The sequence below is a fragment of the Gadus morhua genome, chromosome 17, assembly GCF_902167405.1.
Source record: "Gadus morhua chromosome 17, gadMor3.0, whole genome shotgun sequence".
Lineage (NCBI taxonomy): Eukaryota > Metazoa > Chordata > Actinopteri > Gadiformes > Gadidae > Gadus > Gadus morhua.
Window position 1 is genome coordinate 8,023,783 of NC_044064.1, and position 21,997 is coordinate 8,045,779.

Genomic DNA, 21,997 nt, shown 5'->3' on the forward strand with positions numbered 1-21,997 from the left:
TGACTCTCATGACGCCCTCTCATCCTAAAATGTTCTCGCCATTTCTGTTGACTAATTCATGTTATACCTCTCTCCCAACAGTCTTGGCTGCGCACTCTCATACAAATGCGTCTTGTTTGCGGCAGAGGAGTGGATAAATTGGACGAGACTGGACGAGATACTGACGTCGCTGTGCTGTCCTCTTTCTTAATTGAAGGAGCCGGGAGAGAAAAGCTCTCTCCTGCTTGGCTTTCATTAAAAACAAAAACATAAAATTGCCAAATACTGATAAGACGTCTATTATGTCGCCTCCAGTCAAGATGTGTGTGCAAGAGACTTTCAAACGTATCGCTTACCACTTTTGTAACTGCGATAAATACAGTACATTATGATCGCATCATAGCAGTAGATCAATTCCAGTTGGAAATGTAATCTGATCAGAAATGTTCATGTAAACGTGGCTACTGGAACCCCCAGGTAAATGGCACCGTACTCATTAGAACACAGTTTGCCTTATTGCGTCACAGGAACATCACTGTGGAGATGACTCAGCTGTGTGTAATGCTGCATTTGGAGGTCTTCAATGAGGCTCATCGTGCCTCAGAGATTTTGAGACCGTTGCAAAGCTTTGAATGGCCGTTTTGGTGTAGGCAACCACTATAGGTATTGTCCAGTTTTCACTAAGCTACCTGCTATAGCTCAATAAACTCCCCACTGGAAGGGTTTCAGGATAAGTACGGCGAATACAACTCGAGTAACTTTATGAAATTTTATTGCACTCACATAAACAATAAGCATCCACGCACTAGGTAGCCTGACTACCAAGCTTCGTTAGCCTCTCAAGTTGACAATAACTTATTAGTTGTTGGTTAGTTAGTTATACAGATAGATAGTTTGTAAACCTGCAACGAAAACACAAACACAGAACCCAGAATTAACCAATGAAATTATACAAACATTCCCGTGATATTAATTCTTGATTTGAATTACTAGCATGCTAGTTTATAATCACTCACCGGCAAGGCGTACTAGTTCTGACCATCAACTGAATTAAATGCGACCTAAAGGCGTGGCCACCTGCGCACTGGGACTAGTCGCGCATACACAGACACACAGTCTGGAGACCAGGAATGATCATAAACTGTAACCTGGTATAATGATAACATAGATAAAATATAACATAATATATGCCTGCATTCGGAATAAGGTGGTAAATGTTCACACATATTTCCTCAAAAACCCCAGAACATAATCATAACATCTATCACTTCCAATATATATATATATAAAGTAATGGTTACACTTACTAGGAAGTTCTACACCTCCCACTTGGCCCACTGATTTGGGAGGATGCTAGTGGGGGGGTCTTGATCCTTCACCGAAACACACCACCAGCCTCCGTTAGGATGGCAGTGGGGGGGTCTTGATTCTCCACTGGAAGCAGAACCACCAACCTCCTAACGTCCCTGTGGAGGATGGTGGAGGGATAGTTCTGCACACCTCGGCTTCTCTTGGGCTGTCCACCGAAAACTGGACAGCTTTGACATGTTCTCACCCTCACATCTCGTACTACGCCCTTCTCGTCGGGACACATCTCCACGACCGACCTTGCCTGAACTGGCCCCTCAGCGCGTTCTGGTCAGCCAACCACACCAGGTCTCCCGCTGCAACGTTTCTAGCAGGTGCCTGCCACTTCTGACGGATGTAGAGGCCTGGAACCTGCCAGCTGGTTCCACCTCTTCCAGAACTTGTCGACCTCGATCTGGATTGCTCTCAGACCCACGACGGGGTAAGTAGGATACTCAAAGCCTCGGGAGTCCCCACTGGGTCCTGCGCGACCGAGCAGAAGAGAGTTGGGAGTGATGAATTCGACGGCCTCATCTTGTACCTGGGCTCTGGCATCAATTGGTCTCTCATTTGACAGGTTACAGGCCAGGTACAGCAGGGTCTGGAACTCAAGCGCTGTCAGGTTACCTTCCACGCCAACACAGCTTAACCCTCTCTTGAGTACACGGACAGCTGCTTCAGCTGCCCCATTTCGGTGGGGAGAGTCCGCCGGGTGAAACACCCACATCCAGTCAGTTCCTACAGCTGCCGCCTTCTTCTGGACTTGATCCTTGTCGATGCTACTTAGGAACTCATACAACTCCTGTAATACTGGCCTGGCGCCCACAAAGTTGGTCCCTTGATCTGACCAGAGCTTTCTTGGGTGACCCCTGAGAGCTGTGAAGCGCTGGTATGCTTTCAGGAATCCTTCCGTCGACAGATCTTCCACAATATCAGCATGTACTGCTCTCGAAGCCATACAGCTGAACACCACACCCCAGACTTTCATCTTTGTTCTTCGTCTTATAGTATCTTTAACGACATAGGGGCCGAAAAGGTCCAATGTTGTAAATTCGAAGGGTGCGGCTGGTTCAGTTCGTTCGAGGGGGAGCTCACTCATCACCTGTTTGCACATTCTCGCTTTGGCCTTTCGACAGTGCATACAGGAGTCAATGACATTTCTGGCAATCCTTGGTCCTAGAACCACCCATGCTTTAGACCTCACCCGGAGGAGTGTGCCAGCAACACCTTCGTGGTTAGCTTCATGGGCCTCTCGTGTGAGAAGGGTGCTGATCCACGCATTGTAGGGGACCAGGGGCACACTGGTCTCTCCCTGGGTAATGGCCTGGACTCTACCATGGCATCTCAGCAGGCGTCCTGAGACTTCATCCCTGCTGACAACGAGCCTGTTTAGCGTCGTCACAGGCAACGTAACTCCCTCCTGGGTGGCTAGGCACAGGTCTTGGAATGCAGCTTTGCGTTCCTTTACTGTCAGTACTGCCCCCCACTTTGCTGGCATAGGGGCCTGCCTACACGGGCCAACCACTTCTTCACAGCTCTGCGGACATAACCGACTACTCCAGAGAGCTTAGTTAGAGAACTGCGCCTTCTTGGATCCACTTGGTCTATGAGCGTGGCTCCCCACAGCGTCTCCGTTTCCTTGGTCACAATTGAGGTAAATTTCATCCCATTTTCTGAGGGTGCTGGAGCACCGCTAACTCCAGTGTTTCCCCTATATGCACCTAGCAGCGGCGATACGCCGCTGCTGAAATATGACCGCCGCTGCTGAATTTCTTTTTTTTTAACAAGAGGAGAGGAGAGCTTCATACTAACGGTGGAACTTCCGCAGATTAGTAGTTTGCAGTTCAATAGATCATCAGTGAAACATCGTTGCGACACAATTGAGTGTAGTAACCCAGAGAACCAGCTACAACATAGTTTTCATCCAAACGAGCCGTGTTTAGCGAACGGTGAATTGCATTGGCTTCTACAAGCAGTCGGCTTTCAGCCGCAAGCTTAGGGACCGTCTGCAAAGTGCAAAACTGAAAACGACCACAATAGTAGAATTTCAATAGCGTCGCCATTATTGACTCTAGAGCCCCAAAACTGGTTCCATAGAAGCATGACCTCTTCATCGTCCTACTACAACCTTTAGTTTGGAAAAATGTATCTCTTATTTTTTAAGATTTTTTATTTAGGAACAATTTCAATAGCGTTGCCATTATTGACTCTAGATCCCTAAAAAGTTTTCCATATGCATGGGCTCCTTATGGTCTTACTGCAACCTTATGTTTTGAAAAATATATCTCTACTTATTTTTAAGAAATTTATTTTTAGCAAAAATGTCAATATGCATTTTTTTTAGCAACATCTTCAGTAGCGTCGCCATTATTGACTCTAGAGCCCCAAAACTTGTTCAATAGAGGCATGGCCTATTTATGCTCCTACTACAACCTTTGTGATGGGGAGAGGGGAGGGAGTGGGAAGATGCATTGGTTTGAGGCACAGACCTTTTCGATTGTTGTAGTATTTGGGTTATGGGATTTTAATGTATAGGGTGGTTGTTGATATAAAATATTTTTTGTTAAATAAATGTAAATAATAGTTTTAAAGATTATACTTGTAAAGAAAAACATAACATTTCACCTCCGCTGCTGCAAATCCATCCTAGGGGAAACACTGTACTCCATCTGTGACTATTGGACCTTCACCAACAGGACTTGCAGGGTTTAACAACTTCTCGGCTTGAGCTCTGGTGAGGACTGGCGAAAAGGCCTTTCTCTGGAGTTTGCTCACCATCTCCCTAGCATCAGCTGCCACTTCTGAAGCGGACTTCATGGGCCAATCCTCCACTGGACTAGACAGGAACTTGGGACCTTTCTGCCACACAGAGTTCTCACCCAGCAGTTCAGGAGGGCACCCCCTCGTGACTAGATCAGCGATGTTGACCTCGCCTGGTATCCACCACCAGTCAGTTATGGGCCCAGCCTTCTGAATCTCTCCGACTTGATCGCGAAGAATGTCTGGAATCCGTAGCTCTCTCTCTGGATGGCTCCCAGCACTGTCTGACTGTCAATGAAGTGGTACCACTTCTCCACGTCCAATCGTCCATGCTTCGATACGTATCCCTTTAGACGTGAGGCAAAGACAGCCCCACAGACCTCAGCCTTGACCGCGTCACCTTTCTGGTCGAGGGGGGTTAACATGGCTTTTGACTCTACCAGCCGGGTGACCACACCATATGACGTCTCCCATCGCAAGTACAGTACAGCACCATAGGACTCACAGCTCCCGTCAGAAAACGTGATACCCCAGGGTTTACCCCTCCAGTCGGAGGGCGTGAGGCTTCTGTGGAACTTGATGCTACCCAGACGAGCGTACTCCTTAAACAGTTCAATTGCTTTTCCTCTGAGCTCGTCAGACAGAGGTTCATCCCAGGTATCTTTGGTAAGCTTGCCAGCTTCCTGGAAGGCTCTTCTCACAAGAATCACTCCTTTCTGTTTCACAGGTGTTGCGAGACCGATCGGGTCATACAACCCGGCGATCTGGCTCAGTAGAACAAGACAAGTCAGTGGGTTTGGTGTCTTTACTTCTACTTCTTCTTCAGTGAGGTCAATCTCAGTTCTCATCTTCCTCTTCCTTCTGGAGAAGTTGATGGAGACCATCACAAAGAGTTTGTCCTCTTGCACTAGATAACCAACCCCCAGGGCATTGTTATATTCCTCCCTTAGCTGGTTGGGCAACACCAGAGTCACTGGCTTGGACCCTGTCCCGTCCCGCCTCCCACTCTGACCAGACCGGACCCAGGGCTTGAGGTAAAAGCCTCCTGCTTTCAGTATCTTCTCCACTCCCTTCAGGATCTTGTCTAGACAGTGTGGGTCATTGTTGGACGTAATCAACGTAGGAGTCTTCCACAAGGACTCTTCTTTCCTCCTTCATATCAGAATTCTGGGGTAACTTCGCGGTCTCTCGCATGGCAATCTGCGCAATGCACCCCGCTGGTTTATCTCCCATGTTCACCCTCACGACAGCAAAATCCTCAATCTCATCTTTCATTATACATTTCATTTTCTCATCTTTCATTATACATCTTGGTGATGTCTCCGATGGCTGCATGTTCTCCTTCCCGGAATCTGAGGAGAACCGCTCTGATAGGGTTTAGGACGGCTGGGCCTTTGAGCAAAATGCCATTCATGCTCACCCCTCTGAACTCGGGGCTACTATTCCAGACGAGGCGCACCGGTGTAGTCACTGAGTGGGGGTTTGGTGCGGTTAGGTGGCTCACCCACCACACGGCACCATTCCAGCTGTCCATCACGTCCTTAGTGATCTTAACGGCAGCTCCCCTGTCTACCATCTCGTGCACTTGCCTCATGTAAGCTTCTTTCCACACGGGGTCTTTCATGAGCCGCTTCTCAGCCCTCAGGAACATTGCTTCCACAGCCTTTCAGTTGTTGGGAAGAGAGGCTGGGTTTTCCTTCCAGGGGTACGTCGCATCCCAGTGTGGCTGGTCGCTATGGATGTCACTCTCTCTGAAGGTTAGACCTGCCCTTATTATCTCCAGCTCTTTCTCGTCAGCCAGGGACATCTCCTTTCCTCCTGGTGGGCACTTTCGACACCCTCCACAGGTAGGGTCATAGGCAGCACCGATGCTATCCCATTTTAGCCACTCAAGGATCTCTTTATTGCATGCTGCGGTCGTTCGAACTTCCATACTGCTCTCTCGTTCCAAATGGCTTCCTGGCCCTGCCACAAAGTGTTCTTCAACTTTGACTGCTACCGTCCTCATGGAGTGTGCGAAGTGCGTCTCTGACTGCCATGTGGTCACCTCCACTTCTTCGAAGAGGTCTCACTGGTTTAAAACCAGTGAGATGCACACCACTCACTGTCTTGCCTAGAGGACCATCCCACAACACCAGGTCGTTGACCCGTTGCAGTCTTTGTGGAGCTAATCGGCCTTCTCGAGCACTGATCAATAGATCGATCTTCCCTGGGCGGGCCAGTTCTCCCAGTTTAGCTTCAGGGAAAAACTGCTCCAGCCGCTCCGAACTCACCAGTCGATCCATTTTGACGATGTCTTCCATCCCGTAGCGGATCATCTCGTGGAACCTCAAAGTTTTACAACGAAACAGTTTACCTCCATGTTATTCACCGCCAGACACGGCACATGGTATCTGCTTGGAGTCTCTTTCGACTTCAATTGCTGTAGTCTTAGTGAACGACTTCTTTTCTCTCCACCCGTCACCCGATTTCTCCCAGTAGCTTGGTCACTCAGGAGCATTAGCAGGCCATGGCTTGCTGGGAAGCAACTGTTCAAACCTCACGAGCAATGACTTTTGGTCTTCCAGGAACATCAAGAGCCTGTCGAAACGGTTTCTTGGTTGATAAATGTGTTCTGGGAGATAGTTCAAAGAAATAAAGTTTATCTGATTACAGTGCACAACAGGCAGACCTAGACCCAGACGTAGCTAATTGTTGTTTACCTATCTACATAGGGGAGGCCTGTCAGGCTAAATGGAAGTATTTAAGGGACATGTACCGGAGGCAGAGAAAAGAGCAAAAAGAAAAACAAAGTGGATCAGAGGGAGGCACCAAACGTCTGTGGTCTTTCTTGGAACCCCACGTCCAGGACAGAGAAACAACTTCTAACTACTCTAAACCTCAGGAAGAAATTACAGAGACACCAGAGAGTTTATTAAATTCCATATACGAGAGTGGAGGAGAAGGAACAGCAGGAGAGAATGGGGTAATGATAAGTAGGTTAAATCAAGAGTCATTACGTCAAATGTAGCTGAAGCTGTAGGATATTGCAGTAGGTGATTTAAGACAGTAGCCTGCTGTGCTGCTATGACACTGAAGGGTTATATCTGTTAACAAGTCTCACCTGGTATGGTAATAGTATGAGCCGTGAAGGTTAATTTATTTAATTGTGTTTTCTGGTCCCTGACAGGCTGCAATGGATGACTCTGTGCACAGCAGTGCAAGTCCTAGGCCCCAACCACCACCACCACCACCACCACCACCAAGAGAAGCTACACAAGTCCCAGGGAGGAGGAGGTCGCAGGAGAGCACTGTGACGCCATACCAGCCACGGGTGCTGGAGGCTATGAACAGGGAGCAGGACGAGCAAGAGCTATTTTTATTAAGTTTTGCCCCTGCACAGCAGCTATCTTCCTCCACTCTGCTGCATCTGACATGGGCATGTAATCAGCCAGGAGAGAGTTCCAAATCGCCGCACACACCTCGTTCACTATTCCAGCCGCAGTGCTGGCACCCACCCTGAAGCAAAAGGCAACAGACCTGAAGGAATCTCCTGTTGCCAAGTACCTGTACAGTAAAAGCAATTCTGTTATATATGTACTTGATCATGTATTCATATAATGATTTCTCATACATTTTAAAGACTAAATGCATGACAATGTATTCAAATATTAAGTTAGCTTACATTTAAAAATGCCCTTGTAAATCTAGGCTGTGCATTTCAGATTTGACTTTAGGCCTATAGGCTACTGTAAAGTTTTGGGCAGCATGTAAAATGATACTGACTTCACTATAATCATGACATGGTAGGCTAGATCAAAGAGGGAAGTTAGCAAGTACAACTCACCGCAGACAAATGCAGAGCCGTTCTTCTGGGCTAATGGCCTGTCTGACCTTGGTGTCAAGCTTCGCGATGGATGGCGCAAAGATCCGCAACAGCTGTTCAAACTGACATTTGTTCAGTCTAAAGTACGCCGCAAATCGCGCATCATCGAAACGAAGCTCCTGGACTAAATGATGGTAGGCACCTTGCTGCAGCCTTCCCCGAGTGATATCGTGCAACCACAAACGTGTAGGTACATGCTTCTCCTCGTCGTCAGCTAGGGCCAATGCAAGTGCCAATCGCCTGTTTCTTGCTATTTTGTAACAACTATGTGGGTAGCCTGGTGCTACGCGATAGAAAAAACGCTCTCGGCGCTTTTTGGACAAAAAACGCTGCCAGCTTTTTTTTTTTTTTTTTAAATGGTCGGCTCAATTTATCCCTGTTACAAAAAACGCTAGATGTAAACGTGGCCTTACTCACGGTTGTGGAAGTTCTTCAGCACTTTAACGGCCCCGTTAGCTCTTGGCTTCGGCTCCTAATGGCGTTACTGACTCCGGGTCTCCGCTCCCGGCGCCGGTCATCAACGATGGCTCCTCCGCTCGGGGTCCGTGTAATCTCTGGCACGGCTCCGACGACGGTTTACAACTGTCCAGTTTTCACTAAGCTACCTGCTACAGCGCTACAGTACGGCGGATACAACTCGAGTAACTTTATGAACTTGTATTGCACTCACATAAACAATAAGCATCCACGCGCTAGGTAGCCTGACTACCAAGCTACGCTAGCCTCTCAAGTTGACAATAACTAATTCGTTTTGTTGGTTAGTTAGTTACACAGATAGATAGTTTGTAAACCTGCAACGAAAACACAAACACAAAACCCAGAATTAACCACTGAAATTATACAAACATTCCCGTGATATTAATTCTTGATTTGAATTACTAGCATGCTAGTTTATAATCACTCACCGGCAAGGCGTAGGCCTACTAGTCCTGACCATCAAGTGAATTAAATGCGACCTAAAGGCGTGGCCACCTGCTCACTGGGACTAGTTGCGCATACACAGACACACAGTCTGGAGACCAGGAATGATATTAAACAAACCTGTAACCTGGTATAATTATGGTGTAGTCTACGTGATACGCAGGTATACGCCGTATACCCACTAGGAACGCACCAGGATTGGGTATACGCAGGATTGCGTATACCCACTTAAAAATGTGCACGGATACGTATCAATCGTCTTGTGACAGATCTTTCACTTCTGTGTTTATTTTTCGGAAATATCGGTTGGGTATGACTGCAATAAAATACTTTAAGCAGGGGAAGTTATCTCCTACATTCACCATTCATAAAATTCCCGATGCGCGCTCGCGCTCTGCCCTGTCTCTGTTACGAAGCGCGAAGCTGCCCCTGCATCTCTGCAAGTTAGTTGGCGGGCCGAGCCCCTCCTTCTTGCGTGTGCGTGCGTGCGTGTGCGTGCGTGTGTGTGTGTCCAGTCCTCCCATATTAATGTGTAAACCACATAATAAGTAGTCAACAGAAGACAATGTTTTAATCCCACTTTATATCTCCTTGTTACTTTTAGATGAGAACCCCTGGCCAGCCTTTCAGACTGGGTGTCAGGCTAGGGAATTTAAAAACAGGCATCCTCGGTTAGAGTGGAGGGAAAAAAAGTTATAGGTAAATGTCAGCCAACATACAGTTGGTATACACAATTGAAATTCATAATGTTAATCACTATGCAAATGAGAGTATAGCTAATTCATGGTCATTTTTAAGGTGCAGTAATTTCACACTTTTACACAATTCAATTACTGTATGGTATGTTACATAACAACAGTAAGAGCTCAAATTAGAGCAATTGAAAGAGTGAAACATTAGTCTCCTGTCATCTCCTTCTCATGCACTGGTTAGCCATGGATGTAAACAGTTCATTAAATTATTTTGAGTAGATTTTGTCCTTGTTTAGCATGTGCTATTGCTACTATAGAAAGGACAACTTGTCATTTTTGTGTTCTATTTGTTCATACTGTTATTAAAACTGATAAACCTACTCAGCTTTCCATGATTGTTGATAATCGTTATACTCTTAAATCAGCGGGTTGTAGACCCCTGCGAGGCGAGTGTGGTGCGACACCCCATAAGCGCCACACACGTACACGTACCGGTCGGACGGTTTTGTACGAGGCTGGGAGGGAATCATCACAGTATACCCACTACAATAAAATAGACTACACCACTAACATACATAAAATATAACATAAAATATGCCTACATTCGGAATAAGGGGGTAAATGTTCACACATATTTCCTGAAATACCCCAGAACATAATCATAACATCTATCACTTCCAATATATATATATATAGTAATAGTTACACCTATTGGGAAGTTCTACAGGTATGGTAACTTGGTTTCTGTTTCCATCAAAGTGGAAAGATTGAATTTCTGTTTAGTTTGCATCCATCATTTCAACTTTAGACTTTATTGTCCCCAAGGGGAAATTCATTTTCACATCACAAGTAAAGGTACACGCCGATAGTTAATAAAAAATGGACAACAAACACAACAAAAATAACATGGAGACAATATATATATAACGCAGACAAATTAGAACTGGAGTGTTTTGTTCTTGACCTTTTGTTGAGGGCTGCTATGGTTGCAGGCACCAGGCTTTTGCCGTAGCGAGTCCTCCTGCACAACAGGGACCTGTATCTGCTTCCAGGGGTCATAATGGTGAAGTGGAAGTCGAGTGGCTGTGTGTTGTCCTGTGCTGTTATAAATGCGATGCGTGAGATGGCCTTGAGATTGATCTCTGACGATGTGGGTGTGGGGAGACCTATTAATTTTGCAGCTATGTTTGTGACATGTTTATAAATCAAAATATATATATATATATTTTAAAAGGTAAAAAAAAAGCAACTTGTAAACCATGTTGGCATCCTATCGGAGGGATCTTTGCTCTGTGTAATCTACATAAGGCCTTGACCACAACAAACACATGCATGCTTTTGTATGCAAAAACAAACTGCATGACAGAGATTTTACATCGGCAGTGTACAATGTTGAGAAGGCTCAGGCTATAATTTTTTTTTTTATTGATAAATATGCATAGCGCATCGTTTTTAGTCAATAGTAAGTTCCAGAATTCGCGAAAATTTAGAATTAGACCTAAATATTGCAATTTTATATGTGTGAACTGCCAATCCATAATGTTACAACGAAATGGACAGAAATTGCCTTTGAAATACATTCATTTTTTTTCCAGCAATTGCATGAACAAAAAAGGATCCACACAGATTGTTTTTTATATCAAGGCCTAAATCATGACATGGCAATCGAATTGGGGAAATATGCATAGCCTATCTTTATTTTATAATGGGTCATCATTTTAATTTTTTGCACAGTTATTGTTCAGTTACTATACTATTGAACAATTCCATTAACATTTGATTGATACAAAGATGCAAAATCAAGGCATAAGAAATCCTTGAATGATTGAAATATTTATTTATTTACCCAGTAAAATATCCACCAAACTCTCTCTTCCTTCCAGACTCATCTGTATTCAACCAACTTAAGTGTGAATGAATTCACGACTATACACTAGTTGTAAAGTTTTACTAAATTGAAGGAAGAATGTTGAATTACCCTTGTGATCCAGGACAATTCTCACCACTTGGGGGAGCCACGGCATTGTCGATACAGAAGCCTTATTGGTGATCCCATGTGAGAAGAAAGCAAAAACAAAGCCACTGGATCTTCCTCAGTATGCCTTCCCCCCTTCCTTCCCCTTAAAACACCTCTCACTTTAATCATCTCACGTGATGATGTCATCCTGCCCAACCTATCACCTCCCATGGCCTCATTCCCACAATGCTTTGGAGGAGGCGCTCTCGGGGGTTGGAGAGCCTGGCTCTGTGGGCGGGCCGGGCCGCGGGGGGGCCCGCCGTCTCTTGACGCAGGGCAGCGACCTGCGTAGCTCCATCCGGGCGTACGAGCACAGGAAGATGTAGAAGAGGGGGTCCAGCAGTGTGTTGAGGCTGGTCAGGCCGTAGCACAGCCGGTACACCAGGAAGAGGGAGCGCTCCTGGCGGCACGGCTCGTCGGTCAGCAGCAGGGACACGAAGCGGTACCCGCCAACCAGGTGGTACGGCCCGAAGACCGCCATGAAGTTGACGGTGATGACCACGAGGATGCCTACGATTTTGTTGCGCTCCTGGTGGGAGACGGAGGGGGACCTCCGTAGCGTCAGACCGATGCGGGCCGAGGTGTAGCTGAGAGGGGACAACAGCAGAGACAGCACCAATATGTACCGCATAAGAAATGTGGTTGTGAGACGGATGGGAGGCTCTCTGGTGCGGTGTCTAACGGCTCACTTCAAGCTTCGATCGCTCTCAACAAACATCATCTTGATGTTTGTATGTCTTGTGAAACTTAACCCACTTAAATTAATGTTATAATATAGATAGGCATTACAAGGTTGACGAAAACATAAATATAAGCCAATCCTGCGTGTTTTAGCGTCAATCACATGTTTAGCACAAGAAGTGTATCCCAAAGAACAGAACCCATTAACAAAACAGGAAGAGGAGCTCACCCTAGTATGGCGCACGGCAGCAGAAACCCAAGGGCCGTCGTGGCTATCTTAAATTTGGCGTATCTCGGGCTGACGGGGTACTGCTCCAAGCACAGCAGCCTCTCGGGGTCAAACACCGAGGGCAGCAGCCCGGACAGGCAGAACAAGAAGGTCAGGGTCCAGACTGCCATGCCGGCCGCCACCGCCACCCTCACGGTTCGCACACCGCGGCTGCACAGCGGGTAAACAATCGCCAGGCAGCGGTCCAGCGCTATCAGGCACAGGAACATGACGCTTGCGTACACATTGACGTAGAATACGTAGCCCACCAGCTCGCAGGCTGGCCGGCCGTAGGGCCAGCGATGGCCCCCCTGGAGGTAGAGGATCCACACCGGTAGAGTGAGAAGCTGGAGAAGGTCTGACAGAAGAAGGTTGAGGATGAGGACGAGCTGACAGCCAGCCCCGCCTGAGCGGCCCAGTTGGTACAGTCCCCAAAGCGACAGGAGGTTGCTAGGCAGGCCAAATGTGAAAATCACACTGTAGATGTAGGTCAGACACACGGTGTCTGTATTGAGGGGGAGGTTGCAGCTTGCATTGAACATAATCGCTGTCAGTACATAATCACTCCAACGCCTTACATGGTAAAAATCCTTGTTTTCAGTAGAATGTAGAAAATGATATCTGCCAAATGACAGCACATTGGGTTAATTTGCTCACAAATAATCTGATAAAGTGAGAGATTTGGGTAGGATGAGATTGAATGGAATGCTGTGGCATTTCTACATTTTGATCTTTGTAGTACTAGCGTTTTCTCTTTGTGCTTCCATCTCTGTAGTCTTCCATATTGCATAGTATGGCCCCCTCTGCCATTTTCTCTAATTCATAAAAAAGTTCACAGCTTTCATTGAGGCTCAAAGGAAATAACTTTATTACCCAGATCGCACCTTGTTCCTAATAGAAAGAGAGAACGGGAGTTAGACGGTTGAAGATTTAGCCAAACACCAACAAAAACAACTCGCTAAGATAAAAACAGCCAGTGATTCTAAAGCATGTCATCTGATATAAGAGAATGTACAGCAGTTTTGTTGAGGGCAAAATGTTGCCGTAATATTTAATTGTTAGGTTGAGAAACATCACAATTTCAAGCGAATAGAAATCTACATGCTTTCAAGATCCATGTTCTTGTCATGCTCTTATAAAATATTGGAACTTAATTTCCTAAGTTTTGATCCCATCCGTTCCAAGTGCAAATTATGAATTGACTAGTACGAACTACAAAACTAAATTAAATACATTTTTACTTCCAATTGATTAACCATGGTCGGCTAAATGTCAGATGCAGACCTTTATTGTCAAACCTGGGAGACTCACCTTCTAGCGTTCCGACTGGGATCAAGGAATCACAGTGCGCCACAGGAGAACCGTGTGAGCTTCTGCTCGGCTAGTTGCCTGACCAGTGTGTCGCTACAATGAGAACAAAGTGTCTCGGCTGGGCCTCCACTATTCTCTGATCGTTTCCTCCACAGGAAAACCACTTCTCCCGTTTTTTAAAAGGCAAGTTCCTGTTCAGGGAGAACGCCTCGTCTATCCAGGAACCTCACGCCCCCCCCCCACCTCTTGGTCTCTCTCTGTGTCTTCCTGTTGTTCAAGGTTTCTTACTCACTTTTTGCTCGCTCGATTCTAGCAATTTAGTTTTGTGTGATGGAGAACCGGTGACTAAGGAGGACGAGCGGTGAGATCAGCAGCTGAGATTAGATGCATCTCATGTCGATAGGGCTAGGTACCTGCAATATATTTAGCATCTAATGTTTTCATTAATTCAGTGCAGGTGGGGAAGGTGGATTGTGTGTACCATAGGAGAATGTTGAGAATATCAAATATCAACATATGTTCAGAATAATGTCAACGTATGGGTACTGTGTAAAAGTATCAGGATAGTTCTTTGGGATTAGGTTATGCTTGAAGTGTGATCACTGTGGCCCTAATCTTCATTTTGGCTATGGCATAACAAAGAACCATGTTTTTGTTTTGAATAGGATCCATGTGATGACTACTATAACTATATATTCAGATGACTACTATAACTATATATTTGATACTATTCAGTTAACATAAACATTAACATTTGTTTTCTTTGAGAAAAAAGTTAATGATGGATAGACCCACATTTTATTGATTGACGTTCACGAACATGACGCTGAAATAAGAAATTCTCTCATTGATTATTCTTGTCTTCATCATCAAAAACCTAAGAAGCTATGTAACACAGAGATGCAGTAGACAATGTTAAATAAGGTAAAACCACTGGGGAGAAAGCCATACATAATTCTAATTGTTGAATAGGAATTTTAGGCAATGGGTCCTATAAAGTATTTTTTACAACATGCAAAAAACATAACTTTTGCAATATGACCAGTCTTTTAAATACTTCAAAGTGAAACCTTCCTCATGTGAGAAACAACTGTATACTGAATATAATCAATGGAGTTTGTCTATTTTAAAGTAAATTAGGGTGTTTTAAATATCGATATGAAATCGAAAGAACCGATTTTACTCAACTTTGCTCTTAGTTCTGTAACTCCAGTGACAGAGCCTACAGGCATAGATCAATACCCAGAGGAAAGCAACGCCGAGTGCCAAGAGAAAGATCACCACATCTATGCTATGGTAGATATACCAAGGCAGGCTGGAACCTGCTGAGCGAAGGTGAGCCGCTCCTTTGTTCCTGATGACATACTCAATCCAGAAAACAGCAGTGTCTAAAGGGGAAAGGGGCTTGTCGTGGTGCAGTCGAGAAAGTCTCTGAATGTTGTCTCGATAAGAGGGATTCTCCAGCATGTCCCTCAAGGCCTCCACAAAGTCCTCCACATTGACTGATGATGCGTCCACCACTCGAGCTGCGCCACGCCCCTTCAGACGGATTAGGTTATCAAACTGGTCGAATAGGAGGGGAAGGCCGAGAACTGGCACTCCATGGTAGATGGCTTCATACAGACCGTTGGTGCCTCCATGGGCAACAAAAACACGAGTCTTGGGGTGTCCGAGGAGGTCGTTTTGAGGGAGCCATTCCAGCAGCAGGGTGTTGTTGGCCAGGTTAGATGGTCTGTGGCCCAAATACCGCCACACCACCTTCTGAGGGAGCCTGGAAAAAGCTTCAGCGATGACCTCTGTCATTTCCTTTGGGAGAGCGGAAACCAAAGTTCCAAGAGACATCACGACTACTCCATGCTCTCCAGAGCTCTGCATGAAGGCCTCAAGTTCAGTAGGGAGGGGCTTGGCTTCCCTGCACTGGAAACCTCCTATATAGACCATATTGGGCATGGTAGGCCTTGGGAACTCGAACACAAAGTCTACCCTCATCAACCAGATGTCAGCTGAGTGCTGCATGGAGCGCAGGTCAGCTCCAGGAGGAAAGTGCCGATGCAGCAGTTCTGAGTAAACAGGCATTATAAATACCTCCTCTATCAGGATACTTACTAGGTACAGTAATAGGTTAAATGTCCTCTGAAGAAAATTCATGTTGTCACTGAAAAGTGAGTTGTAGGCTGGAATATAGGAAGGAGGGGATGGAGCTAATTCTCCATGTGCTTCTCCAGCATTGATCCAACGAACACTATAGATCATTGGCAGTTTGAGATATTGTGCTAGTATTACCCCTGTGGGGAAGGCAGGGTCCGTTAACAACAGATCAAAGCGGGTGCTTTTCAACCTGGTTAAAAAAATGGAGTCATTCAATATGGTGGAGAGGAAATGCAGAGTTGCGGAGTGAAAAATGTGAATCGTATGAGCTCGATCCTTTAGCTGCTCAATAAAATGCCAGAATGGTGTCATCTTGTTTTGTTCAAATGATCTCTGCATGAGAAGGGAGAATAAACTAGGATCAAATCCTTCGCCTTGGTCTTCTGGAGATGTGACGGTAATGGTGGTGTAGAAAGAAGAGATCTCGGGGATGTACCAGCTGTTGGGGGATCGCAGCACAGTGAGTTGGTGGCCTCTGGATTGCAGTTCTCTGAGTATTACCTCCATGTTGATCCAATGGCTGCCATCCACAGGTACGACTAAAATGTTTCCGCCACTGCACCCATGTACAATGAAGATCACTATGAGGATGAGGTGGAGACCAAGCATGGCTATTGTTCTCCCCACAAAGCCGTGGTCTTCAAAGCTGGAAAATATAAACAAATATGTAACAGCAGTGTTTAAGTTGTTTATGATTTGTTAAATATGTATTGTGAATGACAAAATCTATTAAAAAAGATTAGATGATATGTCCAAGCTATTTTGAAAACAAAGTCTTATGCATTTCTATTGAATGATTAAAAGTGGACTTTATCTGTCAGCTGGTCTTTACCACACACACACACACACACACACACACACACACACACACACACACACACACACACACACACACACACACACACACACACACACACACACACACCATATTAAAACAAGTGTTCAATGTAGAAATCTGTATCTAACAGTAACACATTGAAAATTGTAGACTAACTTACATCAATGTTGGCCAATCTTTTTTACTGTAACCCAGATGAAACAAAGACACTGGATACTTACATCATATGTTAATTTAACAATCCCAGACAATTCTGTATCATTCCTGTTTCACCTTTGTACCATTTTGAATGTTGTTTGAATTTTGCATTTTCTATATAGCAATTGACATGAATTGATGTTGGTTGACCTTTCAGAATTATATTCAAAGGGATACAAATGCAATAGTTACTTTTAAATATAACAAAAGTTTCAGTGCACCTCGATTTTCTTTCACTTATTTTCACAGTCCTCAATCTGTACTGTGTTCACATCATGCATCATGTAAACTGTAAAAAAAAATAATTGGATACGTTGTGCAGCACTGTATGTTACCCTGCCAAATTGAGCATCAACTCTAAAATAACAATAGATAGTAGCCTAAGCATAAAATCTTTTCATCTTCACTTCTAAGATGTTTAGCGAGTTAAAGGATATTACAAATATCTTTCTGGACTTTCTTTATTTAATATGCTGTAAATGTTTGTTATTATACTCACAAAAAATGATGTTAATATGCGTCCTTGCTCAGAAGGCAGAGAAAAACAATAAGAAAAGGTAATCAAACGCTTAAGGCAGCAACAACAACAGAGTATACTTTGGTGTCCCAGTTCTTGTGTTTTTCCTGAGCATTCAAAGTCTGTCCCGCTAGTCGGTCCAAAATAATGAGCCCCACAGCTGCCTCCACACCCAAACACTCAGTAGCATTCAGAATCCAGGCTAAAATAGCTGGAAACTCACCCTGACTTCCTAGTAAAATCATCACCATTATTTCCATCTTGGTGACTTTGGTGCTCTGAAATGCACACCGGTTCATACGCTTATGTGTTTGACCAATAAATGGAGAAGAAAAAAACATTACAGATTTTTTTTACGTGCCTTGTGGTATTAACCCTAATCTTTCTCAACAGCAACGGCTGAATTTTAAAAGGTTTTTGATTTTTTAGATGAGGAGCACTACGTATGCAATATCCTCCAAACAAATATCCATTTCATATAACATATTTTTGGCACCACCATTCTTCCTTAATTGCCAATAGGAGTTTCTGTGCATCTTTCCTTCTCTTTAAGAATTTCGTTTTTGAGCTAACAAAAATCATTGTGAGCGGTTGAACTTGTAGTGATCAAAATTATCAAAAGGCCTCATATCAGCATGGAGGGCTTGGCTTCCCTGCACTGGAAACCTGCTATATAGACCATATTGGACATGGCAGGCAGTGAGAACTCGAATACAAAGTATGGCCTGATCATCTAGATGTCAGCGGAGTGCTTCATGGAGCGCAGGTCAGCTTCAGGAGATAAGTGCAGGAATGCAGGAATAGTATGCAGGAATGATCTAGACGTATTGCTTGAATATAATATAGAGGTATTGCGTCATGACACGTACATTCATCACACGTACATTAAGAGACGTTTAGTAGGGGGAGGGTTCGGGGATGTACCAGCTCTTGGCAGAGCGTAACACAAGCATGCTGTGTCCTTTAGAGTGCAGCTCTTGCAGAACCGCCGCCATGTTGACACAGGGGCACAAGGGGTACCACCAGAATCCTGCTGCCATGGCAACAATTTGGCCCTTGCAGCAGGAGCCTGGGGCCAGCCAGGAGCAACAGGATTGTTTTCAAGCATTTCCTGGGAGAACAATATGAAAAAGTGTACATTGATAACATTGTTGAAAGCAGGAATGTAAGAAAAACTTTACCGATTGCTAGAGACATACTGAGATAGTTCAAATCTATCGGTGACCATGCATGGCCCCTTTTTACCTAATTTATTTTATTACAAATGTAATTTGTATGTAATTTGCCATTTCTTAGATAAAACATTTCTCCCTTTCACACATTTTAAGTTTCAATTAAAATACGAATTCCCCTCTTGTAGCAGAATCAAGGTCATTTGATGATAAATTTGACAAGCAAGGGGCTCACCTGTTCATTAGTTGTTCACTTTGTCACTTTGTTCACGGCAGTAACCACCATATACTAAAATGTTTTTCCACACATTTTTAACCATCCATTGGTCCCTCCTTGGTCAAGGTTTGATTGCATGATATCATTGTTATGTGAGCAGTTAAGGGTTGTGTGGTTAGCAGTTGATATTAGATGAGGATCAACATATTAACTGCTGGGTTTTGTCAAATAAACAAATACTTATTTAAAAGGTGTGTGTAGATATATATATATATATATATATATATATATATATATATATATATATATTAAGCAGAACGTAATACAGAACAATGTAACATCTGTGCTTGGACAGGGCGGAGGCTGGGAGAGAGATGGAGAGAATGAGAGAGAATGCAGGAAGCAGGGGGATAATGGACGTTGTGGGACCAGTGGAAGTAGCCCAAGGGGAGGAGGGGTGGACGAGTAGAACAGTGAGAGGGTCACAGTGGAGAGAAAAAAAATAAGAATAAGGTTGCCGTGGGAGATTACAATAACAGTGCACGCTCCCCGTCCGAACAGTCATATCAGAGGTCCGCAGCCTTCCCCTCTGTGGAGATATCAAGCCCAGAGCAATGGGAACGCTTTGTGTTAACAAAGACGGGCCAAGGGGGTCCGCCTGCCTAGCAGCCCCGTGTTGGGTGGCCCCCAGCCAGCACTGCCCTGCACGGCTCTCAATCTAAAAGGCTTGTTCTGGGACACTGGCAAAGGAATGCCTGTGCGTGTTATTGCCATAAGAGATCCAGATACATACAAGAACACCTTGTACGCATCAGATTTCACAGTAACGTTCACGTGTAAACCATCCCTTGGACGGTTGTGGTTTGCATGCGTGTTGTGATTCTTAGTGGTGTGCGATTTTATTGAAAAAAAATCTTTATTGAGATTTGTATTGCTTTGGTGGTGGAAAATTTCCTGACCAATCAAATTGGCAGCAGGTAGAATGTCAGGGATTGTTTTAAGCAGCCACTGTTAACTGTAAACAATAGGTCGAAAAGTACAAAATAACAAGATAATTGCTCTCTTGTGAATTGTCACAGCATTTTGTGACATTCCTTCTTGCTCTATATAAATAATGGAATGTAATACTCCATTGATTATACTACTATGTTAGAATTGCCATAAAAATATTACAGAACATCATCAAAAACTAGCCTCTATTGATATAAATAATAATAAAAAAAGACTTTCAACAAATTGCCGAACCTGCCCAACCTCCACGTGCATTTACCATCTTTGAACACAACATGCACATTAAAATGCCTCAACACAGATCCAAAAAAGCAGTTGGTACTGTGGACTGAGGGGTATTTGGATGATAGGGGACAAAGAACCTGACGTCACATAGACAAACAAGCTGGGACTGATCGCTAGTCCAGCTGTTTGAACAAATTGCATGTATAAGGTCAATCTCATGAAGCGTCTTTGTTAAACCGGCGAGGATGAGGATGACGGCGACCTCAATGACGGTGGTTGTTTAAAATCTGACATGGCGACCTTAGGTGTTGAAGTGCCGTACTTACTTCGAGAGTATTGTTGAGATGGGAGCTGCTCGTCTTCAGTTCTCTTGCTATCTGACGCCAAGTGCAGCGCCCTCAGCAGCGGGCGTCGACGCGGTCGTTACACATAGTGTCCTATTGGAGGAAGAGAGGGAGGAGATGAACACACTGGCAAACATTGACCTCAACGTTGCATAGTAGACTGGGTACACGTTAATGAGGACTATGCTTTGTAGTCTTTGGACGTCACGCTTGGCTAAAGACACACCGGCCTTTGATAATGCTTGTGTGCTAAACGGGACAGTCTCACTAGAAGCAATCATTTTCAAATGTGACCACAAGATTCGTCAGGGAAGATAATCATTGCCGAATTAAAAAACAATGTCAGCCATCTAGAACACCCATGTCAAACTGGAAGTGACAATACCAGACAGAGGTTATCAAAATACGTTTAAACTATGAAAAGATTGTGGTTGAATATATATTTTTACTTACTGCAACTTTCATCATTTGCTCCCAGTTATTTTAAATTGAATTATTTTAATTTATTAAATAAAAATAAAAGCGTTAAGAAGGAATCCATTCTCAGCCAGCCATCGATACATTTTTTGCTCTCTTAATCTCTGTGGGGGGAACACATTTAAACACTTTTCACTTTCCTCTCCACTAGAAATGTTTGACCTTTGTCTCATCAAATTCCTCCACAGTATTTAATAAGACTGCTGGCCTCCTCCCCGACCAATGTGATCGCAATACAACCTTTGATCAACCACACCTGGTGTTTAGTGAGGCTTTGGATATTGTTCATACCATTTACGTGACACTTTTATCCAAGGCATCTTAAGATAACATGGACACACTTCCCAGCTGCCACTGATCATGCCACTGTCATATGACACTACCATAAGCAAAATGCTTTCAATCTCAACGCTGTAGCGCTGGCGAGAGAGGTGGTCATGGGTGGATTGAGGCAAAATCATCCAACAGGGGGCGACAAACACAGTCCCAGCCTTGTCAGAGCTCTTGCAGTAAAAGCGCGGAAGGAACCAAAAAGCCACCAACCTAAACCAAAAATATGCAGAAACCAACATTTGAATATCCTCTTTCAAACAGGGAAGGACGATTGTAGAACTCAAAATCGAGCATCTGTTTTGTTCTTATTAGGGCATACATACACTTTATTATTATGAAGTGTAGCACCATCGCCTCTATATGACATGGCCTTGGTTTGGGTTGATTGACCACCATCAGATTATATCCAATATACATTCATAGTACGAAATGAATAATAATCGTAATATTACAATCGTATACTCTGTGTGCTTAACAGCCTCACAAGCAAATCCCATCAGAATTGCCACTGTCTCCTTAGACTTAATGAATGGGGGATGACACAAATTGTACTGGATAGAGTCGCTTGCTATATACTGTAGGTGGGCAAGAAGTGACTGAACAGTAGAATGCATATGCCTCACCCACCGGTTTCATGTATGCCGATTATTCAGGCTCTAAGAGATCAGATTGTTTT

The 21,997-nt window shown here is 44.4% G+C and overlaps 3 protein-coding genes across 7 annotated transcripts in view; 1 reads left to right on the forward strand and 2 right to left on the reverse strand.

Annotated features, from left to right (window-relative positions):
* The window catches only part of lrch4 (leucine-rich repeats and calponin homology (CH) domain containing 4), a 310,321-nt gene that overhangs the window by 145,500 nt on the left and 142,824 nt on the right, over nt 1-21,997 (forward strand). The gene's annotated exons all lie outside the window — the stretch shown is intronic.
* si:dkey-165a24.9 (probable G-protein coupled receptor 132) lies at nt 11,235-14,550 on the reverse strand. The gene is made up of 3 exons (XM_030337853.1): nt 13,842-14,550; nt 12,492-13,421; nt 11,235-12,168 (listed from the first exon to the last, which is right to left on the reverse strand). Exons 2-3 carry the CDS (start codon nt 13,070-13,072, stop codon nt 11,757-11,759), a joined length of 993 nt encoding a protein of 330 aa, XP_030193713.1. The 5' UTR covers nt 13,073-13,421; nt 13,842-14,550; the 3' UTR covers nt 11,235-11,756.
* On the reverse strand, nt 14,617-20,626 carry ugt5g1 (UDP glucuronosyltransferase 5 family, polypeptide G1). Of its 5 annotated transcripts, none has more exons than XM_030337842.1 (3): nt 20,494-20,626; nt 18,427-18,653; nt 14,617-16,635 (listed from the first exon to the last, which is right to left on the reverse strand). In XM_030337842.1, the coding sequence occupies exons 2-3, from the start codon at nt 18,648-18,650 to the stop codon at nt 15,021-15,023; spliced, it is 1,839 nt and encodes a 612-aa protein (XP_030193702.1). In that variant the 5' UTR covers nt 18,651-18,653; nt 20,494-20,626; the 3' UTR covers nt 14,617-15,020. The 5 variants fall into 5 exon arrangements, with proteins under 5 accessions (XP_030193702.1, XP_030193705.1, XP_030193704.1 ...); XM_030337845.1 differs by having other exon boundaries at nt 17,525-18,653; XM_030337843.1 differs by having other exon boundaries at nt 14,626-16,635; nt 18,467-18,653; nt 20,494-20,566.